Source organism: Diospyros lotus, chromosome 4 (genome assembly GCF_014633365.1).
Source record: "Diospyros lotus cultivar Yz01 chromosome 4, ASM1463336v1, whole genome shotgun sequence".
Classification (NCBI taxonomy): Eukaryota; Viridiplantae; Streptophyta; class Magnoliopsida; order Ericales; family Ebenaceae; genus Diospyros; species Diospyros lotus.
Window position 1 is genome coordinate 30,985,190 of NC_068341.1, and position 23,461 is coordinate 31,008,650.

Below are 23,461 nucleotides of genomic sequence, written 5' to 3' on the forward strand. Positions count from 1 at the left end.
GAAAGACTTTTCGAGGTCATCCGGCTCTTCGGCTTTCTCGGGATACTTCTTAGGTTTTTGGCTTTGATTTTTCTAGGACACCCCACAACACATTTTTGCATGCTATTAGCAAAGTTCTAACACATTTGTTCATTTGTTGCACAAAAAATGATGTTATCAACATAGATTTGAACGATGAGAATGTTTATTTCTTCATGTTTAATAAATAATGTTGTACATACTTTCCCCCTCTTACCATTACTCATAATTATTCCCATTTTTTATGTTTTCTTACCTCTTGCAACTTTGTTGCAACCCCTATTACATCAGCATGGAGAGAGAAAGAGGGGATGATGTTTGAATATAGGGTGGGGTGCAATGGGGAGTGGGTTTTGAGTATGCATACGTGCATGGGGAATGGGGTAGGAATAGTAAAGAAAAACTAAGGTTGGGAAATGTAAAGTAGTTTCTGAGTAAGAGTTTCATCTTTGAAGAAAGAAAGAAAGAGATTTCACCATAGATCAATAAAGTTGTCTTATATCTCTTATGTTATGATGAACACAATATGATATTGGGCACGATGTTTGGAGATGATAGAGGAAGAGAGAGACTAAGCCACGGAAAGAACGATATGGAGAAAGGAAAAGGTTTAACCATTGTTGAACTTGAACTAGAGAGAGAAAATGGAAAGTATAGGAAGATAAGAGATAGACAAAGGAGATTTGGCTATGGACTTCTCGCAAATAGATTTGCAAATAGTGATGGGAAGAGGGGCAAAGAAAGAGATGATAGAGAAAGACAAAGAGAGTGGGGTATTTTGAAAATTTTCAAAAATTTAGAATCAAGATTTTGTAATAACACAACAAAAAGGTTATTGTAGTGAGGTTTAATAGAAATCATTGCTATTTTTAGAACTTCGAGTGTATGAAATCTTTTTTTGTGCTTTATAAATGCAAGCATGCTCCTTATAAAGGAAGAAAATTTGAAAATTAAATATGATAATTAACGAAAATAGTTTGTCCATATTTTTATATGTATTTGTAAGTTATTAAATACAATAAGTAAATTTTTGTAATTAATACATATCAAGGGATAATGGCAATAAAAAAAAAGAAAAGAAAAAACAACAAACTTGTTTACATTCTAAAGCTGATAAATAAAATTTGTTTGGATAATGGAACATTTTTATTGGACAAATTTACATTCTCTTTGAGTTTCAATTTTTAGTTTTAAGTTTTGAATTCATTTTCAGTTTTCTATTTTAATATTCTGTTTCTAGAAAACTGCAAATGTGTTCTATTTGACATTTTAAAAAATTACTTCTCAAAATAAAAAATTAGAAAACACGTTCTATTTGAAATTTTGAGAATAATTTTTAATGACATTTTATTCAATAAATTTAATTATTCAGTAAATTAGAATTATTTAAGACTAATATATTATTAAGAAATATATACATTTTAAAGTTGGTGAATCTTGCAATATTTTTTCCGATTACAAGAATAAAATATGAATAAATAAATAAATTACTTGACAAAAAAAATAAGAAGCATAAAAATAAAAATTAAAGACATGAACCGATAATTACATAATGTGATTGTAAATAATAAGATTGCATCAAATAATTTAATAGCAACTGAGATATGATTACAAGTCTCAATACAAATATTAAAAATAAACGAAGTTTGAAAATTAAAATAATAAAATAAATATATTATTTATCATGTATACATATATATACATAATATTATTATTATTATTATTATTATTTTCCTCCACTTTTCTCTCCCCCTGTGATCATCTCAAATCTATTCCCTCCCTTAATAAACCCACCCACTTGTTCTTCTTTCCTTCATTGGCCTATGTATCTCTTGTGACTTGAATCTAGTGACAAATAGGCGATTAGAATAGAGAAATTGGTGGGTCAATGCTCACCAACGAAGGTGTGGAGTCGTGGTCGAGAGGGGCTAGTCCTCATTAGCGATCGTCGTTTGCTTACGTCGCAGCCAGGTTTTCCATCGGCTTCTCTGTCGTTGCCGCTGCCACCCACAGTCACTTCATTGTGACCTTCGCTTCGTTGTTGTTTGGTCTTCAGCGATCATGCTTTCTTGTCATCAATGGTGGTTGCTATCTTCGTCGATTGCTTCTCATGGTCGCGCTTGTCGTCAATCTTGCCACTGTCGCTATCAATGATCTCTCGCGACCATTGTCTCTCGCCTGTATTCATTGCTTGCTTCCCATGGAACTTTTAAATTTGTCCCATCTTTTCTGCAATTTAGTTGTTTTCACTAAAAACAGTCAAAACAATGTTGTTTTAGGTTTTTTTTTTTATATAAATTTTTGTCTTATTTTTGAAAATATATTTTTAAAAATAATAAAATAAATGTATTTTTACTATGTTAAAAAATTAAAAATTAAAAATAACTTAAAAAAACAATAAAGAGAAGTGAACCTTAATTTTGGGAAAAGCTTGGCCTGGCATTGCATTTAATTAATTGCAAATCAAACATTAAACCCCCAGTGGCCAGGCGAAGAGATATTTTGTCCATTTCCGTCTCAAAATTAGGCAGCAATTCTAGAAGGGAAATTTAACTACAATATATTGTCAAATTGCAGCAGATTACTTATTTCCTGACATAATAATAATAAGATATAAGTAGTGGAAAGGAGGGGCTTTTTGTCAAACTTGCACGTCGAGGTTGGACGGAAAGATCTCATGGGTTTTCCATTTGGTCGCCTTCACACCTGAATATTGTCAATTGAATCCGAATCTTCATCGCTTCGCTTTGAGCTTTTTTATTTTAAAATGATGGTTCTCTTTTCTTCTTAATTTTTGTCCATTATTATTATTATTATATTTATTTATGACAATATTATATCAATTACAATCTTTAAAACATACAAGAAATGTATTTTGATTGCCCTCACGGGCGTAGTACGGATGACAGTCAGATAACAAATTACAGACAAGACAAGAAATGTATTTTGATTGTCACAATTACACTTGATCCAGTGCTAAGACACGAAACGCTGACATTTCTTCGAATTAAGATTGGTATAATTAAGGTGTTCATTAATTAATTCATTCATTCTATATTTGATTTTTGGATTATTTAGTAATTAAGTTATTTTCTTTGTTATTAAAAGTCAATTAAATGGGACTAGACGTCCTAATTAAGTTCCAATTGGACTGATGAAGCATGGCCGTTTAGTATTGTATTGTTTAGTATCGTATTGTGAAGAGAGTTTTGTTTTAAGGTCAGGACAACTAACGAAGAAGAAGCAAAAATAGAAGTTGATCAGATTCAGATTGGGGTATCCGTTACCGTTAGTTTACTTAATTAAAAAACCTAGATTATAAATCTAAATTATGAAAGTAATTTGTTAATTTATAAAGTAAAAATACATACATATATATATATATATAAAGCTACATGCAAAACTGCAAAACCAGGAAGTCTGGTTGGTTGTGCTTGTGGATCCCCTAATTTAATTTGATTATTAGCAAATGACACAAAGAATCTAATCATGGTAACGCATCCTTTAAATGTTAGTCAATTATAATAAAATAATTATATTATTAGTTAAATCATAATTATATTTATAATACTATAATTATTGTTTAGAAATGTAATTATAATATTATATTTAAACTAGCAGAACCAAAATATTGAAATAATACAATACTACGCGAAAAAAAATAAAAGCACAATAATATATAAAGGGTGGTAAAATCGAGGTATGCTTAACACACAGTTTCTTTAAAATAGATTCGCCACTTCACCGAAACTGCTAGAAACTAATTGACGTTTATTTTCCAGAATACAACGGTTTATAAATTTCAAAATTAATACAAATTTCAGAGCCTAACAAAAAATTGAAACACTAGTTAAACACTATTAAAATTGAAAAAGTAAGAATTTTTAAAAAATAATTTTACTGTGAGTTCTATCATTTTTTTTCCCCAATAGAATAAACTCTCTATGTATAGAAAAGTAAGAAGAGAAGAGGAAAATGGAAGCAGGGACGGGGAGGTTGAGGTTGCTTTTCTTTTTTAAAAATATAATATAATAACACACAATTATGTATATTACATCTATATAGGATAATTACATTATTAAAATTCAATTAGTCGTCCATGCACCCATAATACAAATTTATAATTTAGCGCAATATCTATTATTTTTTTTCTTTTATTTTTATAACAATATAAATTATATATTATAATACACATAATCCAAAAATAATTTTTGATTCATCCATTTATTATTTTGAACATGTGACTATACCAAATATATCAAAAATTTTTCAATAACATTAAATACAATACATGTATATGAGAATATTCCTAAAGAATTTGGTGGGCAGTTGAGTAGTCCTAGATTGACCAACCTAGTATAGTAGCTTCTTATATATATATAATATAATAATATAATAATATGAAATAATTTAACTTGCAGTAAGTATATATATATATCCATCCATGAATTGGTATGACGATCGATCAAACCTAGATTGTGGATGAATGATTGTTTCCATCCCTTCCGGCACAAGTTAAGTTATCAACCATTGTGTCTATCTGTCTGTCAACCCCAACACACATTTCTTTAATCCTCTCTCTCTCTCTCTCTCTCTTTCAGTTTGTCTGCTTCTGATTTTTTATATCAAATTTATTTATTTATTTATACCATAAAAGCAAAAACACAAAAGTCTTGTACCCCCCGGGGCGCAAATTAAATTGGGTGAATTATGAATATAATTAAAGATGGGGGGTGGGGGTGGGAAATTTAGAAATAAATTATTTTTTAAGTGATTGATTGAAACATATGGGGGAGGTGATGATGGTTGCTGATGCATGCAAAATACGTGACGCGGTCACGCTTACTTGATAAGGACAGAGAGAGAGAGAGAGAGAGAGAGAGAGGTTGGGAGGATGGGATGAATTTGGCAAATTAATAAAATTATTATTTATTATTTATTTGCTTCGTTTGTGGGAAAGGAAAATGACGCCGCAAGTGACATACACAGACGTAGCGCTACCGCCTACTGCCTAGTCCCTCGTGGCGGCAGTGGCGGTGCGGATGCAGGATAAGGAGAGACTCTCCGTATCATCTGATTTCTCCGCCCCAAAGGCACATATATTACTATATATATTTTATAAGAAAAGATTATCACAAATACCAAATCCAGGGCCCCCCCAACGAACCAACCAACCTACCCACACGCTTCCATCCCACCACCATAGAACCCCCCCCACTCTCTCTCTCTCTTTCTCTCTACACATGGATATGGTCTAAATTCATAATAATAATAATATAATTAAATTTGGCTTACTTATAACACTAATTGGTAATTGTAGGTAGATGTTTTAACTCGCTTGGTCGTCACTGAATTTGCTTCTAATGTAACAGAGAACACTAATCTCTATTAATTAATAAACATAATAATAATAATAATAATGAATGAATGAATGAAGGGGTAATTAATTAATTAATATATTTATGATTTATTGCAAGTACACTTGAACATAATGATAGAAGCACTAAAAGGTGGTAACTAAAGTTATTTGAGCATTTTGATGCTCAAGTCTGTGTGATATATGCCAATCTAATTACCAATCTCTTGAATATATATATATATATATAGTTTTGATATAATTAATGAATTAAAAAAAAAGGATATAAATGGTTGTTTAGATATCCTCTTAATTAAAATGGACTTTAGATTAGCACATGCATGTATGTATGCCTATAAAAGTAGATACCATACATCCCTTTTGAGAAAGGACAATAATATTTAATTAACCAAAATAATCTTAAATTTTTTACACTAAAACGATTGGGAAGGTATATGTATGCAATATGCAATATGTAATATGCGTGGGAAACACGTAGGAAGGTATATGTAAATGTATGTATGTAGGTAGGGAATATGCGGTGGGAAACAGGCAGGCAGGCAGGGAGGGAGGGAGGAGAGCGCAATCACCAAAGTAGATTCTTTTTTTCTCTAAACGAAACAACAATATGCATTCCATTCCATTCCATTCCAGTCTATTACGTTACAATTACACTCCCTATCCCTATCCCTACCCCTACCCCTACCCCTACCCCACCCTCGTACACATACACATCCATCCGCCCATCTTTTCATATTACTTTTCTCTCTCTCTCTCTCTCTCTCTCTACATATATATATATATATATATAAATAATAGAATAAAGTTGCGGACGTCACTTCGCCGGTTTTATCCAACCACCGCTTGCCGTCCCCTTTTTCCCCACCCCCAAACTGGCTGAGCTGTTTCTCACTGTAGCTTAGCTTCGGCCCCCTCTCTCTCTCTCTCTCTCTCTAAGAAAGTCTCTGTCTCCGTCTTTGTTTTCTTCTTCAACTTCTCTCTCTCTCTCTCACGCACACTTTCCTTTCTCCTTCTCTTCCAAATATAAAATCAAACCCCAAATACCCTTTTCCAAATTTACTCTCTTCCGGGGTCTTCCTCCCGATTCTTCTCACTCCAATTTCCCATTCACTCTCTCAGAAAAATGCCTGCTTGGTGGGGTAGAAAATCCAGCAAGAACAAGGAGCAACAGCTCCGCCAAGATGCCCACCCACCCGGTAAGGATGATTCCACCAAATCTTCCCTCAAGAAGAGGCCCAAAGACAAGCCCAAGAGCTTCGACGATGCCCTGGTCTCCCGCAATTCGCCCCGAAACAGCAGGGACTTCAGTGGCTTGTCGGCCTTTTCCGGCTTCGATTCTGACCGGGGCCACCCTCTCCCCCGGCCGTCGGTGTCGTCGGCGCTGTCTCTGGGGATGATGGATCACGGAGTCGGATTGGGATCTGGGTCGGTCTCCGTTTCCAGTGTGAGCTCGTCTGGCTCTTCTGATGATCATACGCAGGTTGATCATGCTCAATTAGGTGTTTTTAGGTTGGTCTCGTTGCTGCTCTGGTTTTTTATTTGATTTTTATTTTGGTCCTTTTTCTGTTTAAGAATTTAAGAGGTGAAAGTTTTAGGGTTTGGTAGTTTGTGTTCAATTTGATCTTCAATCGTGTTTGCCAATTGATTGATCGGATGGGGAATTGGTTGAATTCAATAAACCATGCTGAAAAGGAATTCTATTTTATCTCTCTGTTAACTGATTGATCACTTGTTTATCAAAATTTGATGGTTTTTTTTCCTATGGGCTTTCTATATGGATCTTTTCTCAGTCTCTCATAGACTCCACGGATTTAGCTTTCTTTCTTCCCCTCTTGCTCCTCCAATCACTTTGATTATCTTTTTCTTGCCTTTTTGCTTGAAGTCGATACCTAGCTGTATGTTTCAACGTTAAGGTCTAACCGAGAAGTGAAGTTTTGATAGTAGAATCTGTTGGCTTAATCAACAAAGTGTTTCATCAACTGGGAGAACTGAATCTTCTTTGGTTCAATTGTGTTGACGAATTTTTGGCTGAATTTGCAAAGTATTGCCCAAATTAGGAGATGGGTTATTTGCTGGAGGTTTTTCATCATTCCTTTACTTTGGCTGAATTAACAAAGTGGTACTTAAGAAATTTCCAGTTGTATAAAATTCACTCGTCCCGAATGGTGCCCTAGTTAGTCCAAAGCCTAGATTACAAATCTTCTTCAATTAGTTTCCTCATTTTGTTCTTGGTGTTGCTTATTTCTTCTTGCGTATGCATTCATATGACAGCTAGAAAGCCACAATTGTAGCTAGTGTGTATGGGTAAGGCTTGAGGGTTTTCCAGGTGTATTCTCTTGCTTAGTATTCAAACGGATTAAAAGTCTCCACACTGTACAAGTTTATTTCAGTGTTAGCGTATTTGTTTGTATAGCGGATAGCCTTACTGTAATATCTTTTGCATTTCAATGCCAGAGGACAACATGCTGAGATCAAGCTCAGTCCGATGCCAAGAAGCCCAGGTCCAGGGTCACGAGGAATTTCTACCACCACATCACCTCTTCATCCACGATTGTGCGCTTCTTCAAGTTTGGAGTCTCCTACTGGAAAACAAGAAGAGGGAAAGGGTGAATGCCATCGGCTGCCTCTTCCACCTGGTTCGCCTAGCAGCTCTTCTGGTTTACCCTGCACTAGGACTTGTATGGTAACAGACAACATACATTCCAATGTAATGCCAAAATGGAAGAAAGGCAGGCTTCTAGGAAGAGGCACTTTTGGACATGTTTACCTTGGCTTTAACAGGTAATTGAGATTATTACTCTCAGTTTTTTGTTTTATATAATGTATATGTGAAAACACTGTCATGAAATTAGAGCTAAGAAACATGTTTATTCTATGAAGGTTTGGTCTTGTGTTAGAGACAAACCCTTGTCACAGCTTCCGAATCTAAGTTTGGTTATCATCTAAACTTGTCTTATTAAATTTTTTCTTTTCACCATAGCCACTTTATAAATACTTGAGAACACTGTCCTTTAGGGATCTCGTCTCACATTTTAAATAAATTAGAACTATGTTATAAGCTTAAAATATCGATTATTACTTTCCCTCTTTTATTTATAGGTGTCCTAAGTACACGAGGTTCTGCATGCTGCAAGGGTCGAGGGAGGATTGTTTTTTGTATCCAGCCTTACCTTTCCTTGGCAGAAAGGCTGTTTCCTTCAATTATTTGACCTCAGAAATTGCTTTCAAGCAAAGGAAAGCATGAGTTTAACACCAACAAAAGAATATAGTGAGATGGCCAGTGGCCCAGTGTACAAAAATTGTCTAGCCTTGATTTTTATATAGATAAAAATTGTCTACTCAACTTAAAAATGATCTGGACCCAGACCCTTTTTTTTTATCTGTACATACATATATGTACTAAATTTCTATTGTAAATAATGTTTTTTTTTTTTTGCCCTAACAAACCATTATTTTGAAGTGGAGTTATCATCTAATATAATTGGAGACATTAGCTACATAAGCCTTAGCATTGTTGAGAGGGGTCTCTAGTTGTCTTTTCCCTTTCTGTTGGCAGCTTAAAGACCAAAGAAAATATCATTAGGACTTGCAGATAAGCAACATCCTAAGTAAAGACAGAAGAAAATATCATTAGGACTTGCAGATCACTCTGTTTATTTGATTGTGTTTACTATTCCATTGAGGTCTTTATATGGAAACTGATTAACTTCCAACATTTTTAGGATGATTCCCTGTTGCATCTTTTTTATGTTGTTTTTGCAATTTTAACAGCGAGGGTGGGCAATTGTGTGCAATAAAAGAAGTCAAAGTCATTGCTGATGATCAAACATCAAAAGAATGCCTAAAGCAATTGAACCAGGTTGTCTTTTCATTTCCCTTTGGTGAATTATCTGTGGTGGTGACTTCCCATCTGTTCATAATTCTATGCTCCCTTTTGCTGTTAATTCTGGAATTTTGGCTTTGGAATTCTTAATGGCGTCTATCAATTTGATTTGTATAACATTTCGTCTTTTTTAACAGGAGATTGCTTTGCTTAGTCAGCTTTCCCATCCAAACATTGTTCAGTACTATGGAAGTGATCTGGTATGAGAGAATTTTCCTGCTTTGAAGCTCTTAAAAATTCTAACAGTCAATTTACATATTGCCTTAATATATATGAATATCTTATCCTGGCCTCTGTACTCTGTTCAATCCTTCTTATAACCATAATGGCAGTTCTAATATGGTAAAAATTCTGGTTGCTCTCTCATCTCAGGGTGAAGAGACACTGTCTGTTTACTTGGAATACGTCTCTGGTGGTTCCATCCACAAGTTACTTCAAGAATATGGTCCCTTTAAGGAGCCTGTTATTCAAAATTACACTAGGCAAATTCTGTCTGGGCTTGCCTACTTGCACGGGCGAAATACAGTACACAGGTAATTGCTTATCACGTTTCTTATGAGTATGATGTGTTTCTTTTGTTTTTCCAGCTTCCTCAAGAAGAAACTTTTTTACTTTTCTGATTGGGCAGGGACGTCAAAGGGGCAAACATACTAGTAGATCCCAATGGTGAGATCAAACTTGCAGACTTTGGCATGGCCAAACATGTACGTTTCTCATCTTTGATTGATTTGCTTGCCTTGAAAACTGGCATTTGACCCATGGACAGAAAGATCATTTGAATAGGGAATATATGAAATTCATATTATTTTGAATATCCACAATTGTTGTAGCAAGTAAGAAAGTATGAGTGCTACATTTTGGTAATGCCATGCTTTGTTGCTGGGATAGTTGTATTAGATGTTGGAATATTGCTCAAACAACTTACTAGGAGTCTGGTTTTTCCTTCCTTCCTTTCTGTCTCAAACATGTGAACAAGCGCAGTTTAAATTTGTACTGCTATCTGAACCAGGATGGACTGAGCAGTTGTACAGTAGAATAGTGAATTGGATCCTGTGGCTGGTTTGAATTGCACTTTTAATCAACTCTCTTGGGCACATTTTTCCCTGCGGCAAAATAGCTCACTAGGTTGGAAGAAGATTCCTTGTAGGTTTAGTACCGAAGCAGGCTGTTTCACGGATTCAAGACAAACTCAACAAACCTGTATCATTCTGCATAAAAAAACCCAGCCAGTTGTACCAACATTTTAAACTGGAATTCTACTAAATATTAAGTCCATTTTTTTTTTTTTTGAATTAATATGTGAACTTTGAGTTAACTTATGATTTTCCAAAACCAGATAACGGCTTGTTCTTCGATACTGTCTTTCAAAGGAAGTCCTTATTGGATGGCACCTGAGGTATATCTCTCTCTCTCTCTCTCTCTAACCACAAGACACAAACACATCACACATCACACGCTGGCAACTGGTTTTGGACCTTGCAACTGTTTGGCCTGTGTACTCATGCTTATATGCAATGTCAGGTTGTCATGAATACAAATGGCTACAGCCTTCCAGTTGATATTTGGAGTTTAGGATGCACAATTCTTGAAATGGCGACATCAAAACCACCTTGGAGCCAATTTGAAGGGGTGCGATATTGTGCTTCTGTCGTAGAGTTGATCTTGTTGTGGCCAGGACTAGTGTTTATTAGATTAAACTCTTATTATTGTGATCCAACATGCAGGTGGCTGCTATATTTAAAATTGGAAACAGTAAAGATATTCCTGCAATTCCTGACCACCTCTCAAATGATGCAAAAAGTTTCTTAAAGTTGTGCCTGCAACGGGATCCATCTGCCCGGCCCACAGCCTTAAAGCTACTGGAGCATCCGTTTGTCCGAGACCAAGGCACTACAAGAGTTGGCAACATCAACTTAACCAGGGAAGCCTTTCCTTATACCGCTGATGGAAGCCGCACGCCGGTAAGCCTTCAAGAATTCCTTATACCGCTAATGTTTATCTTCTTCTGTTATATCCACAGTGTTTGGGTTTCCTGTCTGACATACCTTTCAGTGGCATTTTTGTTTGAATATATCAATCTGAGTGGTATTAGCTCTATTAACTAATTTGACTTGCATTTTCTGTTGCAAGGAAAAAATTTAGCGGACCAAACATGCATACCAGAGTTTTTGTCTAGGTTCCTTGATATCTTTAATACCGTGTGAACATAGAACAGAGTTCAGTGGCAGAGGACATTGCTAGCCCACTGTCGGGATATATAGAAAGTCAAACCCAAAGCTTACTCTTATTAATATTTAGGACAGTGTGTGTGTGTGTGTGTGTGTTAGAACAAGCTGTACTTATCATGACTTGATTATTTTTCAGAACTTCCTGTCCGTTTTAAATAAGAATGAAATCCAAAAGAATTGTGCAAATGAGGAAGGGCCCCACCCAATTGGCTAAAAATTAAGATTCTATTTGACACGGTAGCTTTTGTATTTAGTTTTGATCTGATCTTTTGGCAAAATCTGCAATTTCTGATGCTCATATATAAGCCTTATATGACCTTGGGATCAATGCTCCGGGATCCCCCTAGTACTATCTGCTAGTAGCACAATAAGCAATCTGTGTTTCCATTAAAGTTTTGCCTAAAATATGTGATTTTATATCCTCCGGCCAAATCCTTAATCTGAAGTTCTCATCTCATCAGATATCTGTGTTAGTAACATCTGTTGCCCTCTATTTGTTGATTGATAAAGATTTTCTTTTGGACTCTTGCTAATTTACCAAGCAGACAGCTTTAGAGCTACGTTCCAATCGGACAAATATTAGTTCTTCTGATGGAGACCGTGTAACAAGACCAATGCATGCAACAACCTCACGAGCTTTGATGAGTCCGAGGTAATTAGGCAAGCCCCCCATTTGATTACGCTGCTTGTTTTCTTCTCATTGGTTGATATACTCACATCCCATCCCCACATAGTGGGATAAAGGCTGGATATGATGATGATGGTTGATATACTCACATCAAGGAGAAAATTCAAGTTCATTTTTCATTTTATTGTCCATACAGGGAAAACGCAAGAACGATCACATCTTTGCCCGTGTCTCCTTGCTCAAGCCCATTGAGACATTCTGGACCAGCATACCGGAGCTGTTTTCTCTCTCCCCCGCACCCTTCTTATGCGTTGATGGGGCAAGGCGGTTACAACCTAAATGACTACTCAATGCATCCCATGAGACCAACCACAACGTACACTCCTGACCCCTGGCATGAAATCTCCCAGTTTAAAGCCCAAACGCCCGGTGGATCCCCAAGACTAAGACACATTTGATTGTGTTTATGGCCGAGGCAAACTGTTCATACCGTACCAAAATGCCTTAAAGGAGTACCAAACATGTGCAAACTATAAGAATTTGGTCAGGGGGGGATGATTAAGATAAAGATAGAAGCCAGGACAGACAATAGTTTGTATATCCCGGGCAGTAATACCGACACCAGATGAGCGCGGGAGATGGGGAGTGGCATCTGGGGCGGGTGTAACGGGGTTCCAGAATGTACTATATGGGATATATGGAATTTGTTGATGTAAATGGAAGGTCTTGATCAAATTTATGTTGTATGTGAAGATGTTTGCCAATTGCATTAGATCATTGCTCAAAGCTCCTACGATATAATCACTGGTTGGCCTCCCGCTTCATTTAGCTTCTGGTTGGCATGTACTTGGAGATGTTACTTGGATTGGCCTCATCTGGGTACCTGATCCATACTTGGTTTCATGTTATAGGACAACCTAGCTTTGTAAAACACACGTCAACAAATTCGTTCATATTTTTTTACTTAATCCATCCAAGTAGAAAATGGTTTGATATAATTTCAGCACGATAGCGTGATATCACAACATATATGTTGTAGCTAGGACGAACAAAATCCGAGAAGAATGAAAGAAATAATTGCAGCATTTGTCATTTATTAGATATGACCATTAACAAGAATGTTAGATATAGAGGAAGAACAAAAACCCAAAAAACAAGACTTCCTTCGATCACGAGATGAGAGAAGAGGGTTTTTCATGAATGCGGATTGATCATTACATTCTCTCGTAATTGAGCCTATCAGACTGCAACCAAGCAAACAAAAATATGAACCGAACAAGAATTATTAGTACTCAAACAAAACCATAAATTCTCAAGGATGGACATATAGTTGAGGCACTAATAGGCCACGGTTTGTATCGATGTACCTTGATAAGCATGTCTGTTGGAAGCCAAGCTGGTGCTGTTGGGATCCCAACCCATGCAATCTGCAAGATTGAAGTATAAAGTCTGGCATGGGGATGATATGCACCCAAACAGTAATATTCTTTCTACCCTCTTCTCACATTGCGTTCGAGAGAGGGAAATGGAATGTAAATGGATGAAAGAGAATTATCCTCCTTTGAAAGATACCATAGTAATGGAATGGAAGCGAATGGAAACACCTCCCATCCATTTTTATTCAAAGCCCTAATTTTTAATCAATAGAATCAAAATGGATGAAAACTTTGGTGCTTTAATAACATTAACCTTGATAGTTTTTTAAAGTTTAAATTTATCCTGACTTAATCATACCCTGTCTTTTCAATAGAAGGGTATAATAATCATTTACTGTTTAATGTCCATAAACATTTACCATCACTTTTCATTCCCATCCCATTCCATTCCTATATCTCTCCCAAACAAAGCTTGAACAAAAAGATGCAAGGACAAGGTCATTTTGGATGCACCCCAACCATGCTAACTAGCATCATCGGTCTTCCCACTTAAACCTGTGAAATATATGGAGTGAAACCATTCAAGTAGTACGAGGGATCAACACGACTCAAGCTGCCAACCTTGGACTTGAACGAAAAATAAATACCTTAAATAGCTAGTGTTTAGAACCAAGGATATAGAAAATAAAGAGATGACAAACGCTTCTTAAAAATAGTTGACACCTCTCCGAGATTTGCAAATGAAAGAAACATTGGCAACTGTTGGGACAAGCAAAGGGCTCAACCACCTCTAACACTTAGAACCAAAAATGAATCTGAAACAACTATTCGAAAAATGAAAGCACAAATATACACAAACATAAAATAATAAAGGAAATGAAAAAGAAATGAACACAACAAGATTTATCGTGGTTCACCCTCTAAATTAGGGCTACATCTATGTTAAGTCCCGACGAGAAGAGCTCACTGCACTAGTCAAAAAGATTTATAGCCTCACTGTACAAACATACCTCACTATACACTCACTAATTTCCTAACAAAAATGCCCAAAGATTACATACAAATCATAAGGCATCCCTATGAAATTAGAAGAAATGAAGAACATGTACAGAAACAAACGAGAGAGAAAAACCCTAATGAAAACTCGACTCTACCTCTTGTTTTTCTTTCTCCTCAATGCAAAAATCTCGAGGAATCAGTGGAATATAAATAGGTGGAAGCAACAGTGGTATCAGAGCCTATTTTTTGGTATTCACATTTTAGGGTTAGATCCAATCAGAGTCTGTGTTGTTCAAATCTAAGGTTTCTTCGTGCTGCTCAAGTCTATTTGATTCTCTAGGGTTTACTGTGAGCCTCAGTCAGTTGGGTGTTTTACTATGTGAGTCTCTGTTAGTATCTAAAGTTTTAGGGTACCTTCGTGTAAAGCGAAGATGACATCAACCCGATTTGAAATCGGAACATTTGATGGGAAAAGCGATTTTGAAAGTTGGAAAAAGGAGATGAGAGTTCTTATTTCTCATCACAAGGTGTTTATTGCACTAGAGCCCGATGATAGGAAATGGATAACATAACAGTTAGTAAGGACTGATGAGGTCAGAGAAGAAGCCTACAACCTCATATTTCTCCACCTTGGTGATAGTGTCCTTCATAAAGTAGATGGTATGAATACCCCTATTGATCTCTAGAATAAACTTGATTCCTTGTATTATGTTATGATTGCTCCTAATTTGGTTTACCTTAAGGGCATGTTATTTAATTTTAAAATGAATGCATCTAAGTATATGGATGAAAATATTGATGAATTCACTAGACTTACTTTACTGTTAAAGAGGTACTGATCAAGCTTTAGGTGATACCAGTGAGGCTATGATATTGTTAAATTCCTTGTCTGATGATTACAATGTTGTTAAGAATGCTTTACAGTATCTTGGAATTGTGCCTAGTTTAGAGCTTGTTATTTCTGGAATTAAGGCAAGAGAGTTAAGAGTTAAATACCTCTAAGAAACCTGGTAATAAACTGTTTGTTAAAGGAAAATATGATAAAAGGAATAATGCTAGGAATAGTGATCAATCTGGGGTTTCAAGGTCTAAGGGTAAAAATAAAGAGAAGAAGGGAAAACAAAAACAAACTAAGTGGAAATGTTATCACTGTGGAAAGGAGGGTCACATAAAAAATATTGCTATGACTTCATAAGAAAACAGAACAAAGGGGGAATGTGATTGTAGTTGTCGGTAGTTCTAATACATTGGCTGAAGTACTTACTGTATCTAATTTTCTTTTGCTAATGAATGGATAATGGATTCTGGATGTTCCTTTTACATGTGTCCAAATATTGAATTGTTTCAAAATTTTAGTAATAGAGAAACATGTACAGTGTATATGGGAAACAATCATTCTTGTAGTGTTCAAGGCATAGGTGACATATCTTTGAAATTGCATGATAATAAAGTAAGAATGCTTACTAATGTAAGATATATGCCCGAATTAAAAAGAAATTTAATCTCTCTTGGTACTTTGGATGAATTAGGTTTTTCTTATAAAGCTTAAAATGGATTTATGCATATCTTTAAAGATGATGATCTTATTCTTTTTGGTACTAAGAAGCATGGATTGTATATCTTGAATGGTTGTTGTCAATTCCCTGTTAATATATCCTCTGCATGTATGGTTAAATCTGACAAGACAGATGTCTGGCACTTGAGATTTGGTCATATGAGTTAGAAAGAGTTGTAGGCACTGTCAAACCAAGGTTACCTTGGTCCAGTGTCTGTATACTCCCTAGACTTCTGTGAACCTTGTACTGTAGGCAAACAACACAGGTTGAACTTCCACAAAGGAACTCACCTAGTGAAGGCATGCCTGGAATACTTGCATGTAAATCTGTGGGGTCCTTCACAAATGTCTACTCATGGTGGTAACAAGTATTTTTGATCCATTGTTAATGACTTTACAAGGAAAATTTGGGTGCTTTTTGCTTAAAACTAAGGATTAGACTTTAGAAAAATTTAAAACTTGAAAAACCTTAGTAGAAAACCAAATTAACAAGAAAATTAAAATATTAAGAACTGATAATGAATTAGAATTTTGCAATAAGGAGTTTGATGAATTTTGTAATTCTCATGATATACTTGGGCATAAAATAATAAGGAATACACCCTAACAAAATTGGGTGGCTAAGAGAATGAATAGAACATTGTTAGAAAAGGTCAGGTACCTTCTGTTTACAATTGGTATGCCTAAATCTTTTTAGGGGGAAGCCCTTTCTATAGCTACACACTTAGTTAACCGAAGCCCTTCTACAATTTTAAACCTTAGATGTCTTGAAGAGAAGTGGACAGGAAAGAAATTGAACCTAAATTACCTCAAAGTATTTGGGTGTGAAGCCTATGCACATCACTATGTGGGAAAGCTAGATCCAAGGTTCATAAGATGTGTGTTTGTGGGTTATCAAGATGGGACTAAGGGCTACAGGTTGTGGGATAGAAATTCAAGTGAAGTTAAAATAATTATAAGCAGGGATGTCATATTTAATGAAGCTATTTTCTCATGCAAATTAGTAAACATGGAAGTAGATCCCAAACCTAGAACCCCAGATGACTATGTTATAACATGGTGGTACCCAAATTGAGGTGGAGTAATCGACAGGAGTTGATGACCTGCCAACTGCTCCTGCCTCTCAAGTTCCTAACCTAGAAGGTGTTCCATTACCAAAAACCAACCCAGATCTAACCTCTGATCATGAAAGTGATTAAAAGGAGCAAACTGATGATCTTGAGATTGAGGTGGAGCAGCATGACTCTCCTCAACGAGACCTCAGGAACTATTAGTTGGCCCGAGACAGAAGCTGGAGGATTGTAAGACCTCCTGCTAGATATGCTTATTCAGACTTAGTTTATTGTGCCTTAATTGCAAGAATAGAGATGAGGAGCAATGAGCCATCCTATTATGAGGAGGTTATCAGCTCACATGACTGCACCAAATGGCAACAAACAATGGATGAAGAGATGGCTTCTTTGATGGCCAACAATACATGGAAATTGGTTCCAAAGCTTGAGAAGTAGAAGCTAGTAAAATGTAAGTGGTTACACAAGCTCAAAGAAGGTATGACTCCTTCTGACCCTATTATATATGAAGCTAGATTAATGGCTAAGGGGTTTACTCAAAGGGAAGGTATAGATTACACTGAAATATTTTCACCTACAGTCAAGTTTAAAACTATTTTTATGATGCTTGCTATAGCTGTACATTTTGACTTAGAATTGGAACAATTAGATGTCAAAACTATTTTTCTACATGGTGATCTTGATGAGCTTATATATATGGATCAACCAGCTGGTTATATTGATAATCTTTATCCTGAATATGTCTGTTTACTTAAAAAATCTTTGTATGGATCAAAACAATCCCCTAGGCAATGGTATAAAAAAATTTGATAATTTTGCTACTAGGATTGGTTTTATTATAAGTAAATATGATAATTGCTTTTACTTCATGTTCTATGATATTCCCGTTTATTTGCTTCTGTATGTAGATGACATTTTACTGATTAGTAAGTCCAAGTCTAAAATATATGAATTAAAATCATTGTTAAATACCAATTTTGATATAAAAGACTTAGGACCTGTTAGGAAAATTTTAGGAATGGTAATTGAGAGAGACAAAAGTAAGTTTTGTCTAAAGGTACATCAGCATGATTATTTGTTGAAAACTGTACAAAAAATAGACATGTCGGATTGCAAATCTGTGAGTGTTCCCTTAGTTGGTCATTTTATTTTATCTAAGTCACAGCGTCCTTTGTCTGATTATGAGATTCTTAAGATGGAAAGCATCCCATATGAAAATGTAATTAAAACTATCATGTACTCAATGATTAGTACCGGGCTAGACCTTGCATATTCAATTTCTTTAGTTAGTAGATTCATGTCTAACCCTGGAAAACCCCATTAGGATGCTTTAAAATATTTGTTGAGATATATTAATGGTTCCATAAATATTGGTTTGAATTATAAGAAAAGATGTGATGCACTTGATCTTGTGGGCTTTGTAGACTCTGATTTTCCAGGGGATAAAGATTCAAGGAAATCTACTACTACCTTCTTCTTCACCTTAGGAGGTAATTGCATCAATTGGAAATCACAATTGCAACCTCTGAGTGCACTGTGTTCCACTAAGGTAGAATATGTGACGGTAACAAATGCATTTAAAGAAGCCATTTGGCTTTAAGGCCTCTTAAAGAAAATTCATCTGTTACAGAGTAGAGTTGTGGTGTTTTCAAATAGCCAGAGTGCTATTCACCTGTGCAAGAACCCAGTGTATCATGAAAGAACCAAGCATGTGGATGTAAGATACCACTATGTGAGAGATCGGGTGACAAATGGTATGATAACAAAGGTAGTAACAACAGCTAAATTCAAATATTATTTGGACTTGCTACATGTCGAAGTTAGTTGAAGGAATAACCAACAAGAGTGATGATGGCGAGGATTGAAGCATGCTGCACAATGTTGAAGAGAGTGTCCTCAAGGTGTTGAAGCTTCAAGGTGGAGGTTGTTGAGTATGGGGAAGCATCAACTCCTTAAACGCTATCGTTTTGACAAGGGGATAGAGGTCCATCTGGCAACTGCTCAATGGTTGCTCCAAAACGTTGTCGTTTTGGAGCTCATGAGCTCAGAGGGCCAAACGAAAACCCCCTTCATCGTTTCATGGCTCGTTTGATTTCCCCCCATACCAGCTTGTCATTTAGCTTGCTGCACTTAAGGTCGTCGATCTAATTCCTAAGTCATATCTCCACCGTTGCTTCCACCTATTTATATCCCATTGAGTCCTTGAGATTTGTGCATCAAAGAGAAAGAAGGGTAAGAGGTAGAGTCGGGTTTTCATTAGGGTTTTTCCCTCTCATTTGTTTTTGTACATATTCTTCATTTCTTTTGATTTCATAGGAATGCCTTCTGATTTGTTGTAATCTTTGAGCATTTTTGTCAGGAAATCAATGAGTATATAGTGAGGATTGATGTTTGTACAGTGAAGGCGTAAATCTTTTTTACTAGTGCAGTGATCTCTTCTCGCCGGAGCTTAACATGGATGTAACCCTAATTTAGAAGGTGAACCAAGGTAAATCTTGTTGTGTTCGTTTTCTTTCATTTCATTTCCTTTACTATTTCATGTTTTTGTATGTCTGTGCTTCCATTTTTCGAATAGTTGTTTCAGATTCATTTTTGGTTCTAAGTGTTAGAGGAGGCTGAGGCTTTGTTTCGTCCCAACAACAACAATACCAAGCCAACAACAAAATGTGCACATTCAAGAGAATTTCTCCTCTTTACATAAACGCATGCATTAACATTTCCAACAAATAGTAGGAAGCATGATATATATAGAGAAGGATTAGTTGTATACTTACAAGTGCATATTCCCCAGTCTCGAAGATGCGAATGTCCAAGACCTAATGTCACAGATGCGAGCAAGCAGAGTTTTGATCTTGTGCACCAGTGTATGTAAATTCACCAAAAAAAACAACAATTCTTTTTTCGGGTTTTTTTTTTTTTTTTTTGGGGGGGGGGGGGCAGGGCTAACAGGTTCCAAACTTTGTCGGACTAGTCTTCTATGGATTCATCAACGCCACAATATGGAAAAAATAATAAAAAACCAATAATGTTATCCATTCAGAGAACAAAACTGGCTACCTCGCCGCGGTCTTCGTATATGTAATCCAGCCCTTTGTAATACGGCGGATGCCCGACCGATAAGTACTGATAGATACATGCCCACAAACACAATTTGCTCAATATTTGTTGTTTGCAAATCCATTCATTCACCTCTTTTTTTTTTTTTTTCTTTTAATTAAGCATTTATTCACTCACATTGACACTGTTGAGATACTTTTCCTTGTCCACTCTCACAATCTGACCCTTCTTCACTGCAAGAACAGAGAACAGAAGCGGCATCAGAAGAAACTAATCAATCATGAATTAGGGTTCTGTAGATTGGGGAAACTCAACTGGAGTAGACGGGTTTCTTCGGCCGCTTAGTAGGAGCTGCATCCGAAGTTATGGAAGAATCCTCTATTTTCGCCTGCGTAGGCTTCTGGTTCTCTGCTTCCGTCGATTTCACCGCTCTGATTAGGGGTAGATGAATAATGGGGTTTCTTCTTCTGTGGAGTTGTGGGTATGGTGACGGAGACAAGAAGTATGGAAACGAGCTCTGCCTGAAGGTTGCAGCAAAGGCCATGACGTGAGAGGGCCTCTGCCTGAGCGTGGATTTGTAGATAAAAAGATGAAATTCCCAAGGCCACAACTAATTTGTAAGGGAGATGAAATAAATATTAGTTTAGAAAATTGTACATAATATTTTTTATCTTAAAGTATATAATATAATTAAAATATTTAAAATACCTCTTATTCAAGACGATGTAATAAGGTACATGACTAAAATATCCCTCATCTAAGACGGTGATAAGCGAGAGGTATTTTTATTATTTGTAATGTATTATGTAATCCAAAATATAAGATAAGAAGTACTAATTGTATGATCTACTAGTTTATTCTAATTCGCTTAGCTGCAATTATATCATTTAAAAGTAAGGCATTATAGTAGCTGAAAGAAAAATTATAAAATCTTAACCCTAAGATTTAAAGGACCTCCTAGTCCCTTATTTTTGTCACCAAATTTTTATTTTTTATTTGAACCCTATTTATTCTATAGTTACTTTTGAAGAATAAATTTTATTTTTATTCTTAAATTTATCATAAATCATCGTGTATTTATGATATAAATATAAAGTGAAATAATCATAGATCTAGATTATGATTTAACACACAACACACATTATATGAAATAATATTAGCAATTAAAGATCAATTGTGTGAGGTTTCTTGATTATATCTTATGTTTGTTTGATTCGTGAACAACAATTCTTCTTCAAGTATGTTGGTTTCCTCCCCTATACTTCCAAAGTTGTAGCTCATGAGGAACATTTTACATGCCAAGGTTTTTTCTAATAAGAGAAAGGACTTAACACATAATTAATATTATTTTGGGCCCTTCCATTAACAAGCCCAATTTGAACAATAAAATCGACACATTTTTCGTACCATACTAGTAATAGGAAAAGAATAATTACATCAGCTTTTTCTAAGATTAGATGAGATTATATACAATTGTTAGTGTTATGTTCTAAAACAACAGAGGAGTATGTAAAAATGCTATTTTATTTATGCATATCTAGTTTGACATTTTTTTTATATCTATAAAGCTCTCTTTTAATACATACTTGTGTGTTTGTTTAATAAAGTCTTTAGAGTAGTGCAATATGAAGAAAATTAAAAGTGTTTATGATGGTGAATTTTCTATTATACAATACAACACTCTAAAATGATCCCTAGTCATAATACTACAAAGACAGGGCATTGATAGTGTAGAAAGACAATACAAAACTTTAATAAATGATGATTAAATCTTAAACTAAGTCTTAAAACTTGAATTGCTCTAAATGATATTTGAAAATTATTTTTAGAAATAATGAGCTAAAGATTAATATACTTGAACAATACTTCAAATTGGTAGATTTCAAAATGTAGCTAAAGTTTAAAATACAAAGGAAAAACTGTTGATTGCTTTTGAAAGATAGTCGACCGATTGCAATGAATTGTCGACTACTCCTCAAAAATAGTTAATCTATATTAGTGTAATTCTTCTAGTTCAATATTTTCTCAAGAATAGTTGATTGTCTTTTACATTTTAGAAAAACTATAGACTATATTTTTAAAATTTTAAATAAAGTATCGACTAGTTTGTTAATGATGTGCCCTAATACCAGATTTACATGACATATATTGAGTGTAAAACATGTGATGTATCTTTGTATATAATTAATGACAAGTTTATCTTCATTCATTAGTGTCCAATTTTTGTATGAACGAGTTCCTAGATTTTCTATTAAATATCTCGTTCTTAAGTTGTTAATAATATATTGACGAGATTAATTTCTAGTAACATAATTTCTTAAATGTTTTTGGTTCTTAGATTTTTCAAATAGAGACTTTGATTAATTGATTATGGACTGGCACGTAAGTTTACTACTTTAATTAATATGTGATACTAATAATAAAGTGTGGTGAGTCATGTATCATAAAACATGTGATGCTTATAGTAAACTCGTATGTGGTTGTTGGTTAAACAACGCACTGAACGTGACATCAATAACAAATCACATGCCATAATAGATAATAATTTTGTTATCAAGTTACAATTGTGTAATTAATTATTTGATTTAAAGCAATACAATTGTCTTGTGTATTGGTGTGTAAGATTTGTCGATGAGTGGACTCATCCAATTGCGAGGTGGGAATGTTCATCATGTGGTCTTGTATCGCTGGTACATGGAGGTAGGTGCTTGATGATAGGATCCATTACTTTCACAATGATAAAGTGAACATTCTACGTAATCTTTTGTTAGTGTGACAAAAAAGTCATTGGCTAGCTAAGGCATGAATGATCGAGAAAAAGTTTTTCGATGTGTCATCTAGTCACGTTGATAACATCAAATGCATAATTATTGAGTTTATGAATTTATCACTTCATGACTCTCGCTTAGTCGGGATATTATGTGATGGAATAATTGTATTATATGGTAATTGTCAACTGTCATAGGTTCACAATGAATAGACTTTATTGCCACTTAGATTATCTTGATATGTTACTAGTGTTAGGTTGGCACAAAGTATGGCATCACACATCTAAAAGGGGGGGTGAATTGGGTGTTTTAAAAATTGCTTAAAATTTGAAAATATTTGCTTGAAATGATATTTTAGTGAGTTAAAATAGAAAATATGAAATGTCAAATGCAATACTTGAAAAAATATAAAACAATAATGATAAATGACACAAGAGATTCATAGTCATTTGGCTAAACGCAACTTATTCTACCATCTTAGTGACTGCGTTTAACCTTGTGC

At 35.1% G+C, this 23,461-nt stretch overlaps 2 protein-coding genes across 3 annotated transcripts; one reads left to right on the forward strand and one right to left on the reverse strand.

Annotated features, from left to right (window-relative positions):
- The first annotated feature begins 6,280 nt into the window (after window positions 1-6,280).
- LOC127799132 (mitogen-activated protein kinase kinase kinase 3) lies at window positions 6,281-12,869 on the forward strand. Of its 2 annotated transcripts, none has more exons than XM_052332877.1 (11): window positions 6,281-6,904; window positions 7,850-8,176; window positions 9,167-9,254; window positions 9,416-9,478; window positions 9,651-9,811; window positions 9,907-9,982; window positions 10,615-10,674; window positions 10,800-10,907; window positions 11,003-11,239; window positions 12,049-12,158; window positions 12,331-12,869. In XM_052332877.1, exons 1-11 carry the CDS (start codon window positions 6,519-6,521, stop codon window positions 12,590-12,592), a joined length of 1,878 nt encoding a protein of 625 aa, XP_052188837.1. In that variant the 5' UTR covers window positions 6,281-6,518; the 3' UTR covers window positions 12,593-12,869. The 2 variants fall into 2 exon arrangements, with proteins under 2 accessions (XP_052188837.1, XP_052188839.1); XM_052332879.1 differs by having other exon boundaries at window positions 6,285-6,904; window positions 12,052-12,158.
- A 330-nt stretch (window positions 12,870-13,199) lies between these two features.
- Window positions 13,200-20,797, reverse strand: LOC127799133 (NAD(P)H-quinone oxidoreductase subunit O, chloroplastic). Its single transcript, XM_052332880.1, has 6 exons — window positions 20,507-20,797; window positions 20,369-20,424; window positions 20,192-20,257; window positions 19,909-19,950; window positions 13,502-13,561; window positions 13,200-13,378 (listed from the first exon to the last, which is right to left on the reverse strand). The coding sequence occupies exons 1-6, from the start codon at window positions 20,733-20,735 to the stop codon at window positions 13,349-13,351; spliced, it is 483 nt and encodes a 160-aa protein (XP_052188840.1). The 5' UTR covers window positions 20,736-20,797; the 3' UTR covers window positions 13,200-13,348.
- Window positions 20,798-23,461: the final 2,664 nt, after the last annotated feature.